Source organism: Rhinolophus hipposideros (genome assembly GCF_964194185.1).
Source record: "Rhinolophus hipposideros genome assembly, chromosome: 7".
In the NCBI taxonomy this organism is placed as follows: Eukaryota; Metazoa; Chordata; class Mammalia; order Chiroptera; family Rhinolophidae; genus Rhinolophus; species Rhinolophus hipposideros.
In genome coordinates, this window is record NC_138053.1 from 73,336,420 (window position 1) to 73,355,245 (window position 18,826).

The 18,826-nt window shown below is 39.0% G+C and overlaps 1 protein-coding gene across 1 annotated transcript in view; it reads left to right on the plus strand.

Moving 5' to 3' along the window:
* Window positions 1–18,826, plus strand: part of PLCXD3 (phosphatidylinositol specific phospholipase C X domain containing 3) — a 145,925-nt gene that overhangs the window by 73,260 nt on the left and 53,839 nt on the right. Inside the window, exon 2 of the mRNA XM_081054459.1 lies at window positions 16,573–17,281. Coding sequence (XP_080910585.1) covers window positions 16,573–17,281 — 709 coding nt within the window. The remainder of the gene's footprint in view (window positions 1–16,572; window positions 17,282–18,826) is intronic.

An 18,826-nucleotide genomic window follows, 5' to 3' on the forward strand; every position in this document is an offset into this window, starting at 1 on the left:
GATTGATTGATAGTGGACTTAGAATTAGGAAAACTACTACAGCTAAAGCTCTATGTCCGAGATGTTATTTCTTTTTCCCTCCAGATCTCTACAACTTCCTTCACCTTGCCCTTGGCTCCAGATGGCTAACTATTATAAAATTCATTAATGGATTTCTGTGTTCTCAAACTTACAATTGAGTTTAACCAATAGAGTTACATCGAGTGGATATAGGAAAGTGATGTTGGGGTTTATTGCTCTTATTGTTGGGGATCTGTCTCCGAGCTTGGCTGGGGTTGGTGAGCCCCTTCCCAGCTATTCCAGGCAGGGTTCATTAGATCCCTTTTCTGCCAGTTTCTGGTACTAGTCTTTGTCCTTATCTTTTTCTGCCTAAGAGTAGTAACAGTTCTTCAACGGTTACTAACCTTGGACACTACATTATAATCTGTGGTCTCTCTAACCCCATCCAAAGGGTCTCATTATAAATATACTCTCCTTGAATTATCCTAATTGGATTGTGCCATCTGTTTTCTATTGATACTCAGAGATATTCTGTGTGATTGGGGCAAGTCACTTCACAGGACTAGTTACCTCAAATGTAATATGAAAGGTTTAAAACAGATAATATACCTCTCAACTGTAAATTTGCTTGGCAATGTGGGGACTATAAAATAAATCTCTTCTTTGGGAGCTTCAGGTCTCGTTGAAAAAGTACTACGTAACTGTGAAATGCAGAATAGAACTAAGTATCCAAGTGATAAGATGCATAAGTACTCTAAGAATTCAGAAATGGGCGAGATCAACTGAATGGTCAAAAGAAACATATGGATCTGCCAACAGATTCTGCCCCTATACCAAACAACCATTTGTTGGTAGATTTTGTAATCTGGATCCGAGATGGATGTTTTATTCAGTACCAAGTGGAAAGCTTGTATTGGAGCTATTCCAAAAAGCCCATACAACATTGATTAGTCTTAGACAAATCCTCCTATGATTTACTCTTGATGCTGGAGTCAGCCACATCCCACAATAAAATATAAAACTTCTAGGACTTCTTGAATTGAAATTTTTTTTTAAGTATAGAAAAAACAGGATTAGTAGCTGAAAGGCTGAAGTTTTAATCTTAATTGGCATTAATTAGCTGTACCTAAATGTTTTTTTAATCCTAAACTAATCTGTTATTTTATTTGTTACAGGCTACTTTTGGTTTCTTTGATTCAGATATTAAAGACATATACACTGATATAAAAATAATAATCACCCTCATAATCACCATACCACAAGTAAAAAAAAACAAAATTCCCCAAACAATCGAGTCCACAGTGTGTCCTTTGTCAATTGGATACCTTTTTCCCAGCAAAGATAATTCCTACTCCCTCTTTCTACTTACCCACCCCAATCTAGAGCCAAGGCCAAGGCAGCCAAATTGCTTTGCCAACTCCATTAGTGTAGGGAAGCCTCAGTTTCATTAAGAGCACAGGGCTAGACTTTAGCTTTATGTGGAAACTGCTTGCCCAAGCCCAGGTCTTTCTCCTATGTATCTGTGAAAACCCAAAGCCCTAGGTTTTTGTATCAGTCGTATTTTCATGACATCCAAGGCTTCAGGGCTGGCTTAGCCTACTGGAATCTGTGTGCCCTTTGATTTGATTTTGACCGTTAGAGATCTTCTTTCTTTTCTTACTAGCTCAGCTGTGCATTTTTTAAATAAAAATTTTTAAATATGTTTTCATATATTTCTTTTATAGTAGGAAACTTTTTAAAAAATCTAGTTTACCATATTAAAAAGTGCAGAAACGAAGCACTCTACTTATACTCAAAGACTATTCACAGTGGAAGTTTGAAAACCCTTCTGCCACCTCATAGGCAAAATGACTATTGCCTGAAATAATTATAAAAATAGAAACACTTTTATAGCCAAGAAGCTAATTCAGCTAACCCAAATCTGCTGTAATCCAAGTATATTGACAGTTAGAAATGAATAATGGAAAGTAAAATAATAGTCTCTTTGACAGTTCTCTAGAACCTATCACTTAAATTTAGTTAAAGGCAGGGACCATTTTTTAAAACATTCATTGAAGTTAATTGGAGCCAGAGATTGTCTTACTTATTTTTACATCTCTCATGGTGTTTAGCACGTTTCCTTTCACATTGCAGGTGTTCAGTATGTATTTGCTGATTTGATTTGCATTGACTCTTCCAGGTCCAATGCAAACTCAAAATGGCCCTAATATTTCCTTTGTTTTGCCTAGCCTGACACTGAAATTGAGCCAGCTCACAGCAATTCCTTCTTTATGTCGCACAGAATTTGTGACTTTTATGATCTAATCTTGGGCTCATTCACTGGCAGAGTATTTGCCTGGCTTGTATAAAATAAATAACTTTTAACTAGTGAGTTGTTTTTCAGTTATTTGCAGTCTTGTATGGTTGAGTGTTAACACCCAAATTAAACATAAACTCGTAACAAGTATAGTACAATAAATGACAGGGTGTATAATGATTATTACTTTGGTTCTGTTTTCATCTCAACCTGGGATTACTGGAAAATGACTGGTTGTCATGGGAGAGTATCCACCTCTTATTATTTCTTTGCTGAAAAGACCCAAAGTGAGTAAGAACGTACGTAATTTACCACAGTTTTAAACCCAGTCTGAACAGTTCCTACCAGAAGACAATATAAATAATTAGTACAATAAAAAGTCCTTTCAAAACAAATTTTTTTTTGTTTCTTAAGAAGTTTGAGATGTGTTTGTGTCTGTGTGTGCTCTAAATAGTGCACATCTGAATCCAGATCATATCAAGGCCTTTTGGCACTGGGGGAATCTTTGAGGTAAGGTCTTGAGTGAAAGAACATTAGAAGTGAGGACCAGCAAGAAAGAAGGTAAATGAGGAAGTAGAGATGTGAGGCATCAAGGCTGAAATAGGGAATGCCTCTGGCTTAGGTGGGAGCAGACTGCGAACGGAATCTGAGTGGAAGAGGGTCATTATCAGGAGTGAGTAGTGAAGGAGCCCATTGCCACTGTAATTTGCCCCACTCATAACTGCCATGACTTCCACAGACAGCTTTCAGTGTCCTTTACTTCTCTCAAGATAGTTACAGAACTCGGACAGGGACGGGAGGAAGTGATAAAAGAGAGGAGGAAGAAAGTATGTTAAGTCACACAAAAAAATGGAACTACTGAGTTTCTGAGAATTCATTGTAAAAAACAAACAAAACAGAAAAATGGAAGAGATTCCCTTCAGTATAATTTATATGAAAGGAAACTCATATAAATGCACACTAATAAAGGAATTGTTAAAGTATTATTAGCATATGCAATGTAATGCAATCATTTAAACAGTGTTTGAAGACTATAATACTATGGCAAAACATTGATGTTATAATGTAATGGGTTTGGTGCACACTGATCAAACTATGTAAAATATAAATGCATATGGACACACTAAAAGGATATGTGGGTAAATGGATAGTTTTCTCTAGTGTAGATCTGTTAGGGTAGGAAAATCACATATCTATTTTTAAACTATCCCACATTATGATCACATTTGCTTTGCAACAAATAAAAACAACATATGTATGCTGGGGTGTGGAAGAAAGGGTAGGGAGAAGTTGGTGGAGAGCAAGACCACCAACCCCGGAAAGAGACTGTGGGCATCGTTGTACCCAACGTTTCCTTCGCTGTCTAGTTTTTACCATGAGAGACTAAAAATTATATTGAATGTCAAAAAACCACTGTCTTCTTTTAGTTACAGTACTAGCCTAGTGCAGGACACAAACTAGGTGCCCATTAAATACTTACTACATCAATATTCAGTTAATACATTTTGAGTGTCATTGCATAACTTTTTCATTTCACAAACAACAACATCCATTATCCATTTTTGATACAATGTAGATTCATGGGTTTTTTATTTGAAATTAAGAGAAGTACCAGATAGGTCGGTAGGTAGGTAGGTAGATAGGTAGATAGGTAGACAGATAGATAGATAATCTCCATGATTAATGCTCTGTGTCATCAACACCACTGCAAAAAATAGTGCTTTATAATAAATTTGTACTTGGGGTGGGTGGTTTTGAAATGTTTGTTTGGAATGTAATACATGTGTCTGTTCTTGGATTTGGGGGACAAAATATCCTGTAGCATTAAGGGGATGCTATTCAGAATTTTCTTAGGTCTGATAGTGGTACCTGTGTTCTAGTTTTTAGAAACCAGAATGTATGTGTGCCCCACATCTACAGATATTGTTTATTATCTTAGCTTTACCATGAGGTTGAAAAGCAAGAGTAAAAATTCTATTCTCTACATATCCAGATCTCAAGTCCCAATTCCAAAACTGGAAGAAGGGAACGGGAGATTGGAAGCAAGACCAGTAGAATAAATAATCCCCATGCCTCAAACACTTCTTTGATAAGAAAAGATCCAGTTATTGGCAAGAAGTGGTGTTTGTGAGGGCATCAGAGAATCAAAGCCTTATATTTCAAGGAGATGTTCTTTCATAGCACAAACATGATTAAGGGTAATGTTGTGTTATTTCAGAGTTTCATTATTTATTAAAGGAAAACCAATAGTGCCAGACATGCAAGAACAAAGCTAAATAGGCTTCAGAGGCCTTCTGGCTCTCAAATCTAAAAAAATATAATAATTGAACTGTTTATTTGTCATGTTTTATATTTGTTTTCTTCTTAGAGGAAAAAATAAAATAGAGATTTTTCTTTTTCTTTCAGAATAGTGGTTTGGGTGATTATGGATTTCGTTTTATCTAATCTGCCCCTTCCTTTCCCCAGGCCATTCATTCTATCTGCCCAGGTAGATAGAGAGCTGCTCCTGTTCTTACAGGTATTCACGGCTGCCCCAAACTCTGGGATCTGCTCCCACGGGGAGGTTCTAGTGGAGAAACCAAGGGAAGAAGGTGGCATTTAAAAGACATCAGCATCTTAAACAACTGATTTCTAAAGACGAGTCGGGAAGACTGGGCCAACTGAGTGGCACCACATCTCCCTTGCCGACTGTTTTTCCTTTCCTTTAGGATGCATGTTACCTGAAGATGACTGAATCTCCTTTGCTTCTCCTCCAGTGGCTGCTTTTGATGCTCAGTTTTAGGTATATGCCCCAAGGATAAAACTATTGGGGGAAAAGCAGATCGTGGAATAAACTTTCCTACACTTGAGGCCCCTGCAGGTGTCCTGGGTTGTGAGAAGGCTGTGGGGTCCATCTTGATATCAGGAGAACCTACCCTTGTGGTCATGATCTGGAATGGCACGTGCACAGGAGCAGAGCCTTCCAGAGATGGTGGGTCATGGCGCTGCTGCGTCTGGTACAGGAAAGGTAACTCATGGTCCAGGGAATCAAAAAGGGAGAGGACTTTAAAACACCCCTGGATGCTGTGGGAATATTCCATTGAGTAATTCTCAGAACTTATGGCAGCCATAGTGTTTATAACTTTTTGGTTCAATTCCCATTCATTCATTCACTCATTCAGCCAATATTTGGTGAGAACCAACTATGTGCCAGGCAATTTAGCACTCAGAGTTAATAATGCAGAAGAAAAAATTAAGGTTTTTCTTACCTATTTCTCCCCACTATGAACTCCACAAGGACAGAGACTAGATGAGTCTTGTATACTGTTTTATTTCCATGTCCCTGACCCAATGTATGGCATATAATAGATACTCAGTAAATATCTACCAAATGATTACTACTCAAAGCAGGAGGTGAGGCATAAGATCGAGGTATGGATGGAAGGAACCCACTGTCCTTTCCCTTGCTTGATAAGTGCTATTATCTTGATCTCCATAACACCCCACCTCTTCTCATCCACATACAGATCTCCCATTACAGTGTCTTGCACACAATAGGTGCTTGACTTTTTTAATAAATAAGAGCTAGATAAATCTTGTCCTCACAAAACTCGTGCCACAAAGAAGCTTCTGGAATAGAGATGGCGGTCAATAGATAAAAGGTACCTGTCTAATCTAGATGGTTTAAATTTGGCCAGGAAGATTTACTGATTATCTTGAGAACTTGTCAGAACAATTCAAAGAAATTTTGGAGGAAAAATCAAGATATTAGTAAAAATAAGTGCCAAAGACATAAATTCGGTTGGGTTTCAAACAAATTCAGAAGCAATGCTTCATGTGTGATAGTTTTCAGTTGCTATAAGTATTTAGAACAGTTTCAGAGCAGAATTGTACCATGAGTTTGTTAGAGATGAATATAGGTGTGAGAAATGTGTGTATTACAAGTAGAGAAGGGCAATTCAGAGGGCATGGTTTCTACCTCTGGAAATTACTTTATCTGCCTGCATGGTTTCCATTAGAGGAGGCTTTCTCAGCCTTTTTACTACTACTGACATTTGGGGCCAGATGATTGATTCTTTGTTGTGGGAGCTGTCCCGTGTATTGTAGGATGGTCAGCAACATCCCGGGCCTCCACCCACTAGATGCCAGTGGTAGCACCTTTCAGTTGTAACAACACAAACTGGATCCACATGTCCAATATCCCTGGGTGAAAAGTGCTGCTGGTTAAGTTCCACTGCTCTAGGAAAGCAGCTGGCTCTGTTTCTCCTTCTAACTGCCTGGCAAATACTGCTCATAGACTGATTTTCCTCTTAAATCTTTATGTTTGCACGTAGATTCTTCCCCTTCCGTTTTTGGAAGCTGCCCTCACCGGTGCTGTGTTGCCCGGCTTAGAAGGTTGTGGTGTTGTTACCGTCGCTTCACAGCACAGTGTACAACAGAGCGCAATTCCATTTGTCTCCGCTGGGAAGAGTCCAGACAAATGAGATGCCACAGTTGAAAGTGAGAATGCATAGCTGAGCTGGTTTAGGACTTCTCTATTTCTTGGGGGTCTCTTTTAATTATTTTGCTAGCATCCCTGTGGATAGTCCTTAAAAAGAAATTTATATGAAACAAAGGCTTAATAGCTTCACCAGGGGTGGCAATTGGAGCAGGCTCTCTGTTCTGCCCCTTTACTGGAACACTGCTGCTCTTAAACTTTTCACTGTCAGCTCACCTATTCGTCTAAGGGATGGACCTAGCAAGTTTAAAGAAATTGTGATGAATATTGAGCTTCTCTACTCCTGGGAGGCATCTATGTAATAGAGCTTATCAAATTTAGCATCTGGTCCCGGATCAAAAAACTTACATAAGGAAACCGACGTCCTTTCCTTCGGCTCACTGTCTCTGAGATCTGCTGAATGAGAAGGCTTTCCACAATATGAAAGATAGAAAAATTTCCCAAAGAGAAATCACAATGTGACTATTTTGATTTTTCCTTTGCAAAAGGATTAATCTCAGTGTTCTGTTAGACATACCAGGTTTAATTTAATATTTGAAAATGTATTTTCTATATGTTTATTATGTCAAGTAAAGTATACATATTAAATGACAAATGTGTAGTTTTTAATTATCTGTTCAATTCTAGAAGTGTTTTGGTTTGTGATACATATTGTGCATTATCTCTTATGACAAAAAGTCTCCTGTATTGATCATGTGCTGGCAGACTGAGGCAAGATTATGTGCTAAAAATAAGGTTTGGTCTTTGTCTCCAAAAAAAAAAAAAAATCCAAATAGCTGATCAGTTTCATCAATGCAGTGAACAAAAATTAATGAGATTAATTGTAGGTTTTCAAGTAAAAAATAAGTAATTAATTTTAAAGGTTTATTTTTTTTTGGTCAGATTGAGCATCATGCATTTATAATTGGAGAGAACTGATTGAGTCCCAAACCAAGTAAAATTGATTTGAGAATTAATATTGTTTTCCTAATCTGTGTATTTTCTGTCCTCCATTACCATTAGAAATCAAGAGTGGATTTATTTTAAATACTATCGTGAATGGCTGTACAGATCCACTTGCAGAGAGGATAATGTGCTGAGCTTAGAGCCCTATATGCCATCAGGTTTGTAGCCTCTCAAAGCCAGGCCCCACACAAAGGGTTGTGTTTACGGAGCTAGTATAAGGTAACAGGAAAGTCGATGGCTAATTAGTACTCTGGAGACAGTGGTATTGAAGGAATACCAACAGGCCGGCATATCAGATAACCAGGATCTAGTTACCAATCTAGCCTTCAGTAATCTGATTTCAGTCTCCTAAGGCTAAAAGAAGGGCAAACAATTTCCTCAGAAAAGTTGAGCACTAGATAAGTTATTGAGTCAAAATTCTTACTAATGCAAATAGGGCAGAAAGCAAGAGAAATGTGTTGATGAAGGCCAGTGTATTGGGCTGGAATCAATTATATAATTTTTTCTCTAAGCTTAAATCCATTCTAGAGGCTGAGGCAGGGTAACACCTGTAGAGGAGGGTTCAATGCTGGCAGCTGGGATGAAGGGAACAGTACCTGAAAACTATTTCAGTGGCCCCAAGAGAAAACCAGGCCACTGGCAATAGAGTGAAAAAGAGCAGGCATATCTGAGAGAGGCTGTGGAGGTCAATACATTGGGACTTAAAGATTGATTGACTGCAGGGTTTGAGAGATAGGTAAGAATTGAAGATGAACCCAAGGATGAGACAGAAGGATAATGAGATAATTAAATATGAGCGAGCACATGGAAAGGAGTAGGTTTTACAGGTACTAATGTCCAGCTAGGACATTTTAAGTTTAAGGTCCCCATGGAGCAATGAAATTTAGTTGCCTGGTAGGCAGACAGGGGTCTGGAATTCAGGAGAGATTATATGATATCAGTTTATGATGCATTTATTATAAGGCCAAAGAAATGGATGAGATCATCCAAGGAAAAGCATGGAGCAAGTTAAAAGTCTTGATTGGAGCTTTGGATAACACCTTCATTTAGCAGTTGGAAGAACAAGAGGCAGTGAAGGCTACTAAGAAGGGACAATAACAGAGATAGTAGAAAAACTAGAAAAGAGTCATGTCCCAAAATCCAAAGGAGGAAAATATTTTAAGAAGAAAGTATGATGTTCCTAAAAGGCTAAGCAGATTCACTCATTTCTTTATTCAACAATGTTAAGTAAATGCCTACCAAACTCTGTGCTAGGGTTTGGAATGAGGTCAGAGAAGAGCCTGGTGGGTTTTCTTTAGTAGTCATCAATGATATTTCATAACGGATTTATATGACTTGCAATAGTAATAGTCTGATTACAGTGGATTAAAGGTATAACCAGCATTAGCGAGAGAGACAGCCTGTGTAGGCTAATTTTCTGAGAAGTTTGAGAGGAAATGGTAAAGAAAAAGAGGGCCAATAATGGCCTAATCTTTAAAAATTATTATTAGTAGAAATAGTTATTTCACTTTTGTAGCACATCCAATGTAAACAATTTTGACCCATTGACTTGAATCAAATATTTTGATGCTAATAAAGCTGGATGCAATAATGGATATAGAAAATTATAAGACATAGTGTGGGAACAGAGTCTCAGAGAGCAGTTTCCAGGCTCTCGGCCTCATATGGAAAAGTGCTGGCTCGGGTAGTCGATGGTCATCAGCTGTGACTATTGGCTATCAGATGTTACCGGTTAGCCATTACCCACTAATATAACTGCCATGGCTAAGCTAGCAAGGGCGGATTACAGATTGTGGATTGCAGTTAGCACGGCAGATTGCAGTTGGCATGAGGGGTTGGTTGCAGAAAAGCGGGCAGCGGGTTGCAGATCGTTTGGCTCCTGCTTCCTGTGTCTCTAACCCAGCCACCAGCGAGAATATAGTGGTATCACTCCCCTATCTATGGCTCCATGGGTGTTCCTTTTTGGCCTCACCATGCCCTGTGTTCTTATGTGGGGAGCGGGACCAGAGACCCTGAAGGCCGCCCCGCACAACACATGGTGCAGCGAACAGGGTCCCCCGCATGACACCACGCAAGCTAAGTGCTCTGCAGAAGCAAGGAGGATAGCTGTTCTTAATTTGATGGTGTCAGAGCCTGAAGTCTAAGGTCAGGATGTAGAAACTGGAATGATACACTGATGGGTATGTCAAAACTTAGCCTACTGGGCCTTCATCTTGATGGTTCACAGATGAAATTGACTTGATACATTTTCTTTTATATTTATTCAGTCCATGATTTTGTAGAATTTGAAATGGAACTAAAGCCAAACTGAGAGACCAACCAAAATTCAACCTAAAGTGGGCCGGCCCGGTGGCTCAGGCAGTTAGAGCTCCATGCTCCTAACTCCAAAGGCTGCCGGTTTGATTCCTACATGGGCCAGTGAGCTCTCAACCACAAGGTTGCCAGTTCAATTCCTCGAGTCCCTCGAGGGATGGTGGTGCCCCCTGCAACTAAGATTGAACGCGGCACCTTGAGTTGAGCTGCCTCACAGATGGCTCAGTTGGTTGGAGTGTAGGCTCTCAACCACAAGGTTGCCAGTTTGACTCCCACAAAGGACGGTGGGCTGTGCCCCCTGCAACTAGCAACGGCAACTGGACCTGGAGCTGAGCTGCACCCTCCACAACTAAGGCTGAAAGGAGAACAACTTGAAGCTGAACGGCACCTTCCACAACTAAGATTGAAAGGACAACTTGACTTGGAAAAAAGTCCTGGAAGTACACACTGTTCCCCAATAAAGTCCTGTTCCCCTTCCCCAATAAAATGTTTAAAAAAAAACAAATTCAACCTAAAGTGATTTCATAGATAATACTGGAAAGATACGGAATGAAAGAGGGTTAACACTTAGTAGACATCACATCAATTTTCTTAACGTTGCAGAATGTATTTAGTTGCTGTTATTCAAAGCAACAAGAAATGGGATACTTTTGTTCTTTATTTGCTAAATCTTAGAGAAATGACAGATACGAATCTTGTTTTCAAAAAGTGTTTGCAAACCTAAATCCTGCAATTAAAATAATTTTTCAGCTCCCTGCCCTCCCTTTGAGCTTGCGCAACAATCCCAATGTGTATTTGTCTAGGTATGTTTTCATTGCCGCAAATAAGTAAATGTTTTGTGACTAGGCATATCATCACAAGACAATAACAATAATGTAAGTGTTGTAGTCCTTTTATGGAACTTCGGTGAACTCTGTTTCATGTGTCCCTTGTGAGAATCCTATGAGTGGGTGTGAAGAGCATTTTAATTTAAGAAATCAGAAAACCCCAAACCAGAATGGTTAACAATCTGATGATCCTCCAGTGTTAAACCATGAATTAGTGATTGAGCCTGAATTCGAGCCTCTTCTCTGAGCAAGCCCCTCAATGCTGCTTTTCATGCCCTGCACTGCCTATTTTACTCTAACCTGAAGGCCAGACTCCACCAGACTGAGATCCACGTGCTGGCCCAGGCTGGAATCGCATCTGAGGCTGAGGCTCCTCTTGCAAGCCTGCTGCTTGTTCTCAGAACCTACTTTCTGGAGGACCACGGCCATTGGCAGCTAGAGGCTGTGCACTATTCACCATGTTGGGAGGAAAAGGCTTCCTCTTCCAACATGAGTCCAGTGATTGACAGTCTGAAAATTATTTGACAATAGGTTAACAGGAAAAAAGACAGTCTATTTATTCGTGCACAGTGTACATGTGGGAGCCGCTCAGAGATGAGTAACTCACTGAATAACCAGAAAGAAAAGGTGTATGTACTGAACTTAACAAAAGGGAGTAGGTGGGTAAGGCTTCAGTGGGGTACCGTGGTTCCCCAAAAATAAGACTGGGTCTTATATTAATTTTTGCTCCAAAAGACACATTAAGGGTTATATTCAGGGGATGGCATCCTGAAAAATCATGGTAGGGCTTTGTCGTGTAGGGTGTCCGGCGGGGTCTCTGGTCCCACTCCCCACATAAGAACGCAGGACACAGTAAGGCCAAAAAGGAACACCCACGGAGCCATAAGTAGGGCAGTCATATCATTATATTCTCGCCGGCGGCATCCACCTCTCTGCAATCCACTCTTGCTAGCCCCATTCTTCTTGCTAGCCCCCATTCCTCTGCTAGTGTGGCCACAGCCGTTATATTAGTGGCCAATGGCTTACGGGTTAGAGCTGACGGCCAACTAGCCACAGCTGCTGGCCATCTGATCACAGTTGATGGCCATTTACTACCTGAGCCAGCACCTTTCTATGTGAGACCGAGAGCCTGGAAACGGTTTTTTGGGGCTTTGTCCCCACAGGCTTATTTTCCGGTTAGGTCTTATTTTTGGGGAAACACAGTAGTATGGAAGACGCTATTGGGCTGTTTTATTCTAACGAGCTGCTGAATTCACATTTCTGGGTGCTAAGGGTCAGCCTTTTCCCAATCAAACTCCCTGAGAGAAAGGTCAATGACAGCTGTATTTTCAGAGGCTCTGCTTAAGTTTAGATAATGTTTCCTTCTGTGGCAGCTGATTCAGAGGTTTTCAGCTCTAAGTAATTTTCATATCACTTTGGTGGGCTGTTAATCCCTTCGACTGTCAAATGGTTCTCCCTACAACATTGCATTTTGCTTCTTCAGTACCATCTGGAAAACATCTGTTGCTATTTGTTGTCTCTGTTTTATGGGCTTACTTGCTTAGGTCAGGCCCACCCAGGCTAATCTCTCTTTGGTTAACTCAAAGGCAACTGATTAGGGGCCTTAATTACATCTGAAAAAAAATGTTTTTCCTATACTGGTATGTAATTATGATAATGATATCCCATCATATTTACCACACTCAATTGGAAGGGATTATACATGGTATCTAATACCCAGGGGGCAGAAATTTGGGGGCCATCCTAAAATTCTTCCTACCACACTCACTAAATTACAGGATGAGAAACTCAGTCCAGTACCATCAGAGACTATAAAAATGAAATGACCACATGTATTCCTTACACTGTTGAGTAAATAAAATGGATGCCGCATGCTTATTGGTTATACCAGATGACATCTAAGATTATCCATAACAGTATACAGAATGGAATAACGCCATTTGCATATTCAAGAGGACTTTAAACGAATTTTCTTTCGTTCTTTCTCTTATTTGATACATAGTTTTCAAGCATAGAAAGATGTACATAAACATTTCAAATTAAATCATTTTCTCTTTATTAAAATTCCAAGTTCTTATATTAAGCATTTGGGTCTATAGACTTCAAATCTTCTCATTAACTCAAAAGAATGTTATAGTCTGTATTATTTAACTATTGCTATATAACAAATTACCTCAAAACTTAGTCACTTAAAACCCAGTTTCTGCGGGTCAGGAATCCTGGTAAGATTTAACTGGATCCTCTGCTTCTGGGTCTCTCATAAGGTTGCAGTCAAGACCCCACTGGGGCAGGATGTGTTTCCAAGCTTACTCAGTGGCTGTTGACAGGATTAGATCCTTGAGGCCTGCTGGACTGAAGGCCTCAGTTCCTAGCTCGCTGTTGACTGGAGGACATTCCCAGTTCTTTGTCAAATGGGCCTCTCCAACATGGCATTGCTTTGTCAAAGCCAGCAAGAGAGAGACTAGCAAGGTGGAAATCACAGTCTTCTGTTACTTAATCTCAGAAGGGGTGTCCCATCATGTTTGTGTTATTCAATTGGAAACAAGTCAAAAGATTGGGCCCATACTCAGGGAAAGGGATGTGAATGCCAGGAAGGCAGGGATTGTTGGGGGTCCATCTTAGAAGTGTGCCTACTGCCTAAATGAGGGTGTAATTAATAAATAAAAAATTAATTACTTCAAGTAGCTTGTTAGACAAAAGCCCTGAGGTGATAGATCATAAACTTAGACGCGTGTGTGTTTGGGTTGGAGGAGTGAAAGAACTAGGAAAAGGTGTACCTGAAAAGATGTAGATCAGGAGTGGGGCAAGAGTATGTGAGGAAGCATGAGGAACAGATGGGGAACGATGACAGATGACATCTGAGGAGAAACTAATAAAAGTGCCTGTTTCTAAGAAATGAGAGAAAAGAACCTCTCCCATTCTATTCACTTGAATTTGACTGGGCTTGATTCATGGTCAAATTGACTTGAATTTGACTGGGCTGGGTTCATAATGGGAGTGGCCAGCTCTTGCCTGAGTAGAGAGGTCAATTCAAGCCCCAAACTGAGAGGCTAAGTTCAGAATCAGGGGAGCAACATCAAGCATCATGTCCAAGGTATGAGTTTGGGGCTGTCGACAAGAGAAGGATAAGAGGTCAGGGACCCAGGAATACTGAACCAATGTAGAAGCAAAATATTACACCAGATAAGGCAGGAAGGTCATGGATGTGACCAAGAAAAAAGAAATGATGCATACCACAGTCTTGCTGGTGGGCAGGACTCTCTGGTTTTAAAGACGCAGGGCTGGCCAGACGTTTCCTCTCAGTTATTGAAATGTCACAAAAATATTTGTTTGTTGGCCAACATTAGATGATGTAATTTTCTCCCAAAATGCATAGATAGTGTTTTGTATCGATTGATGATTGGATTCTCCTCTCCAAATACTATTTATATCCAGTGCATCATTCTGTTGTGCATGCACCTCAGAATCATCTAACTCAGAACAAATACTGGTGGGGTACCGATGCCTTCTCTCCTTCTGACTGTTAATTTTTGTTTTAACATTATTTTGACCTAAACATATTTTCATTAAATGTCAACAAATAATTTATTCTAAAAACTATAATGTCTTTTTATGGGATTTTCAAAATTGATGAATTTCCTACCCTTTTTTTTTTTTTTAATTTGCCACATAACCACATAATATACTAGTGAAATTGAAGTCACATTGAAAACAAAGACCCACTCATTTCTGGAAAAAGAAATCTGGTCATATTTAATTCCCTTTTTACTTGTTTCCAATTATGTCTTCTACTAGATTACAAAAGTAAAGAATTACTTTCATCCACCTTTTTTTCACATGCCTGGAAATTAACTTAAAATAGTTTTTAAAATTTGGTAAATTAACTCTTATTTTGAGTTTATTCATTTATTTATACCTATTTTAATCCCAAATCATTTACTTATATCTCTTCTTAAACTCACCTTTGTATTTGTCTAAACGTATTCTCTTTGTATATTCAGCCGTAGTAGATTGTTTAGTTTCTTCATTTATATTAGCAATTTGACTGAACAGCAACTAATGAATCAATATGCAGCAATTTAAAAACCTATTAAAATTTGCCAATACCAGTTTTGCCTACTTAGAAAGTGCTAATATTTTCTTCCGATACCATCTACTAAAGATAAATAGATCAGACAGTTCCAGATTAAATTAAACATGACATTTCTGTATTCTTGGGTTGCCTTTCATTGTTTGAAAAAAAATGTTATAATTTTGAGGAGTTATCTGTGTCAAATCTTAACATTAATGATTTGTAAATATCAAAGTATTTTCAGAATATTTTCTCTAACAACCTACCATGGTGCTTGGAATCCATACTCTTACGATTCCTATGGGCCATTTAATGCTAGACATGATATATAGATATACATATAGAGATGTAGCTATAGATTGACATATATATGGTATATAGACAAAGGTAAATATTGCATCACTGAAAAAAATTACTTCAAATAGCTTATCAGACAAAAGCCCTGAGGTGATAGATCATAAACTTAGAGAGGGGTGTGTGTGTGTGTGTTTAAGTTGGAGGAGTAAAAAAACTAGAAAAAGGTGTACCTCCTGGGATGTAGATCAGGAGTAGGGCAACAATGTGTGAGGAAATAGGAGGAACAGATGGGATATGATAACATCTGCCCTTTCTAATGCGTGAAAAATCCAGGATATGTTAATTTTTATCTATTTAGTAGGTCATCCCTAAGAATTAAAGGAGACTTTAAAAAGTAAAATTAAAACTTGAACTCGTTTTTCTTTATTGGACCCAATGACATTTTAAATGGCCCTCTGTATTTACAGGCAAATCATATACATGTTTATCATGATATTTCTGGAGTTTTGATATTTGTTACTGCCAAAAGTAAATCATCAAACAGGTGGTTCTTGTTCTTCCTAAGAAGAAATTCTTTTAAATTTAGAAGCCAACTCCAAAAAGAGCTTTTACTGTTGAGAGGAAATAGCTGTGAAGAAAATAGTCCATTGGTTAATTTTTAAATGCTCTCAGTTGCCTTAACTTGCAAGAAAAACTATTTAATACATAAAAAGTAGTTAGCTTCTTCTAAGTTGACAGTTGCCTAAATGCAGGGTCAGGAAAGATGTTAAATACTCAACATTGTACTGTCCTCTTGCCTTATTTAGCCCTTTCTCTATCTTGTTACCTCTTGTTGCCGGAATTCCTGAGGTAACAATTCATACACTGACTATCTGCCTGTGAAAAGAGCTTTCTTTATTCACTGAAATGAGCTTTCTAGGCTTCAAATCAACCGACAAATGAAGAAAAAGGGCAACATTGTAGACAAAGTATTTGGGAACTGGTGGGTCCCCCTAAATTTTACTTTTTGAATGGTCACTTTTTACCACCTGTATTTTAAAGCCAATTCTAATGAATATATGAAATTCTTTGTTTATAAAAGTAGAATATGGTCATTTGGATTTTAAAATATTGATCAGAAAGAATTTTTATTATTTTACAATCAATTTGGTCTATTGAAAGGCTCTATGTACTATACTAGGCTATAAAAATGACCCTCCTAAGGCCTGAGACTGAACTAGATAAATATTGCTTAGTATTTCCTTTGGCTCATTTGGGGGACAGATATAGACATTGCAAGAGGGAAAGACGGTGGGAAGGACAAAGGACTGAAATATAACTATATTATGCCTTGTTATTCTTCTAGGATCTCATGATTCCTTCAGCTTTTACATTGATGAAGCCTCACCAGTTGGGCCTGAACAGCCAGAAACTGTCCAGAATTTTGTCTCTGTGTTTGGAACTGTGGCCAAAAAGCTGATGCGAAAATGGCTAGCCACTCAAACGATGAACTTTACTGGTCAGCTAGGAGCTGGGATCCGGTATTTTGATCTTCGAATTTCCACCAAGCCCAGAGACCCCGACAACGAACTCTACTTTGCTCATGGTTTGTTCAGTGCCAAAGTCAATGAAGGCCTTGAGGAGATCAATGCATTCCTCACAGATCACCATAAGGAGGTGGTGTTCTTGGACTTCAACCATTTTTATGGGATGCAGAAATATCACCATGAAAAACTGGTTCAAATGCTGAAAGACATCTATGGAAATAAAATGTGCCCAGCGATTTTTGCCCAGGAAGTTAGTCTAAAGTACCTGTGGGAGAAGGACTATCAAGTGCTGGTCTTCTACCACAGTCCAGTGGCTTTGGAAGTGCCCTTCCTCTGGCCTGGGCAGATGATGCCAGCACCCTGGGCCAACACCACAGACCCGGAGAAACTGATTCAGTTTCTTCAGGCGTCCATCACTGAGAGAAGAAAGAAGGGCTCGTTTTTTATATCTCAGGTGGTGCTGACCCCCAAAGCTAGCACTGTGGTCAAAGGGGTGGCCAGTGGCCTCAGAGAAACGATCACAGAAAGGTAAGTGTAATATTTTCCTTAAAATATCAGGAAAAGGTAATATTTTCCTTAAAATGTCAGGAAAAATGTTCAAATAATATAACCCAAATTCATAGAAACAGTAAGTGACAGAGCTGAAATTCACACCCATGTGTATTCGTTTCCTACCACTGTCATAGCTAAATACCACAAACTGTGTGGCTTCAAACAAGAGATACTTATTCTCTCTCACTTCCAGAAACAAGAATTCTAAACTCAAGGTGTCGGCAGATTTGATTCCTTGTAAGGGCTTTGAGGGAGACTCTTTTCCATGCCTCTCCCCTAGCTTCTTCTAACAGTTGGCATTCCTTGGTGTTCCTTGGCTTGTAGATGTATCACTCAAATCTGCCTCCATTTTCACGTGGCATTTTACCTGTGTCTCTGTCTTCTCTTCTTAGAAGGACACTAGTTAAATTGGACTAGGGCCCACTGTAATGCTGCCATCTTAACTTAATTACATCTGCAAACACCCTATTTCTAAATAAGGTCACACAGGTATGGGGATTAGGACTTCAATGTGTATTTCTGTAGGACACAGATGAACACATGGCATCATGTATTTTCACTCCATGTCCAGTTCTCTTTTCATAGTGCACCTTTTCATATTTGTGTAGCATTTTATAGGTTACAAAGTCCTTTCTCTATGTTTGCAGAGTCTTTTTACATACCTAATTACATTGGATCTAATTACAACAACCCTGGGAAGTAGATATTGTCTTACAGATAAGAGCGGAAGTTCAGAGAAGTAATATGTTTTTTCTAAGCCCACTTGGACAATGAATGATGAAAGAAAGTCTAAAACCTCCTTTTGTCTCAAGCCATATTCTATGCCTTTGCACTATACCATAAACAAGGATTAGCCTCCAGAGAGTGGGCATTCCATTGTTCAACCCCAGCCAGGTATGTAGAGTACTGGTTACCTGTGAGGTATAATTTGAGTGATCACCAAAGATCTCTGTGGCTTTTTACCATGAGGGTGATACAACATGTAGAATTGTATATATTATTTATTCTTTTAACTTAAAGTATTAATACAAACAATGTCTGAAGATGAAACGTAATTTCTATCATAACTTTTAACTTTGATAGTTTGAATTATGGTAAGGGAACAGAAGATAAATGTTTTGCTTGGAGTCAAATTCCTTTTAAGGAAAGAGAACAAGATGAGGAGAAAAGATTTGCAGGTGAAAATAGTATGTGTTGCCTTATAGCATGGCATGTAGGTTGGAGAATGGCAGAAGATGAGGCTGGTAGTGGGATAGGAAGACACTGTAAGAAGGCTGTTAGCCAGGCTACAGGGCACATCATCCTGTGAGCAATGGAAAGCTAGAAAATGATATTTAGCAGTAGAGTAACTTGACCATATCTGCATTTTAGATAGATAACTGGAACAGCATTGAGGCTAGATGGAGTAAAGAGTGCTCAGTTAGGAGGTGTACAGAACTGTTTTAGCAACGTAAAGCAAGCTAAACTGAGGGAAGTGAGCAAACAGAATGGGAATATATGCAAACAGCAAAAATTAGGATG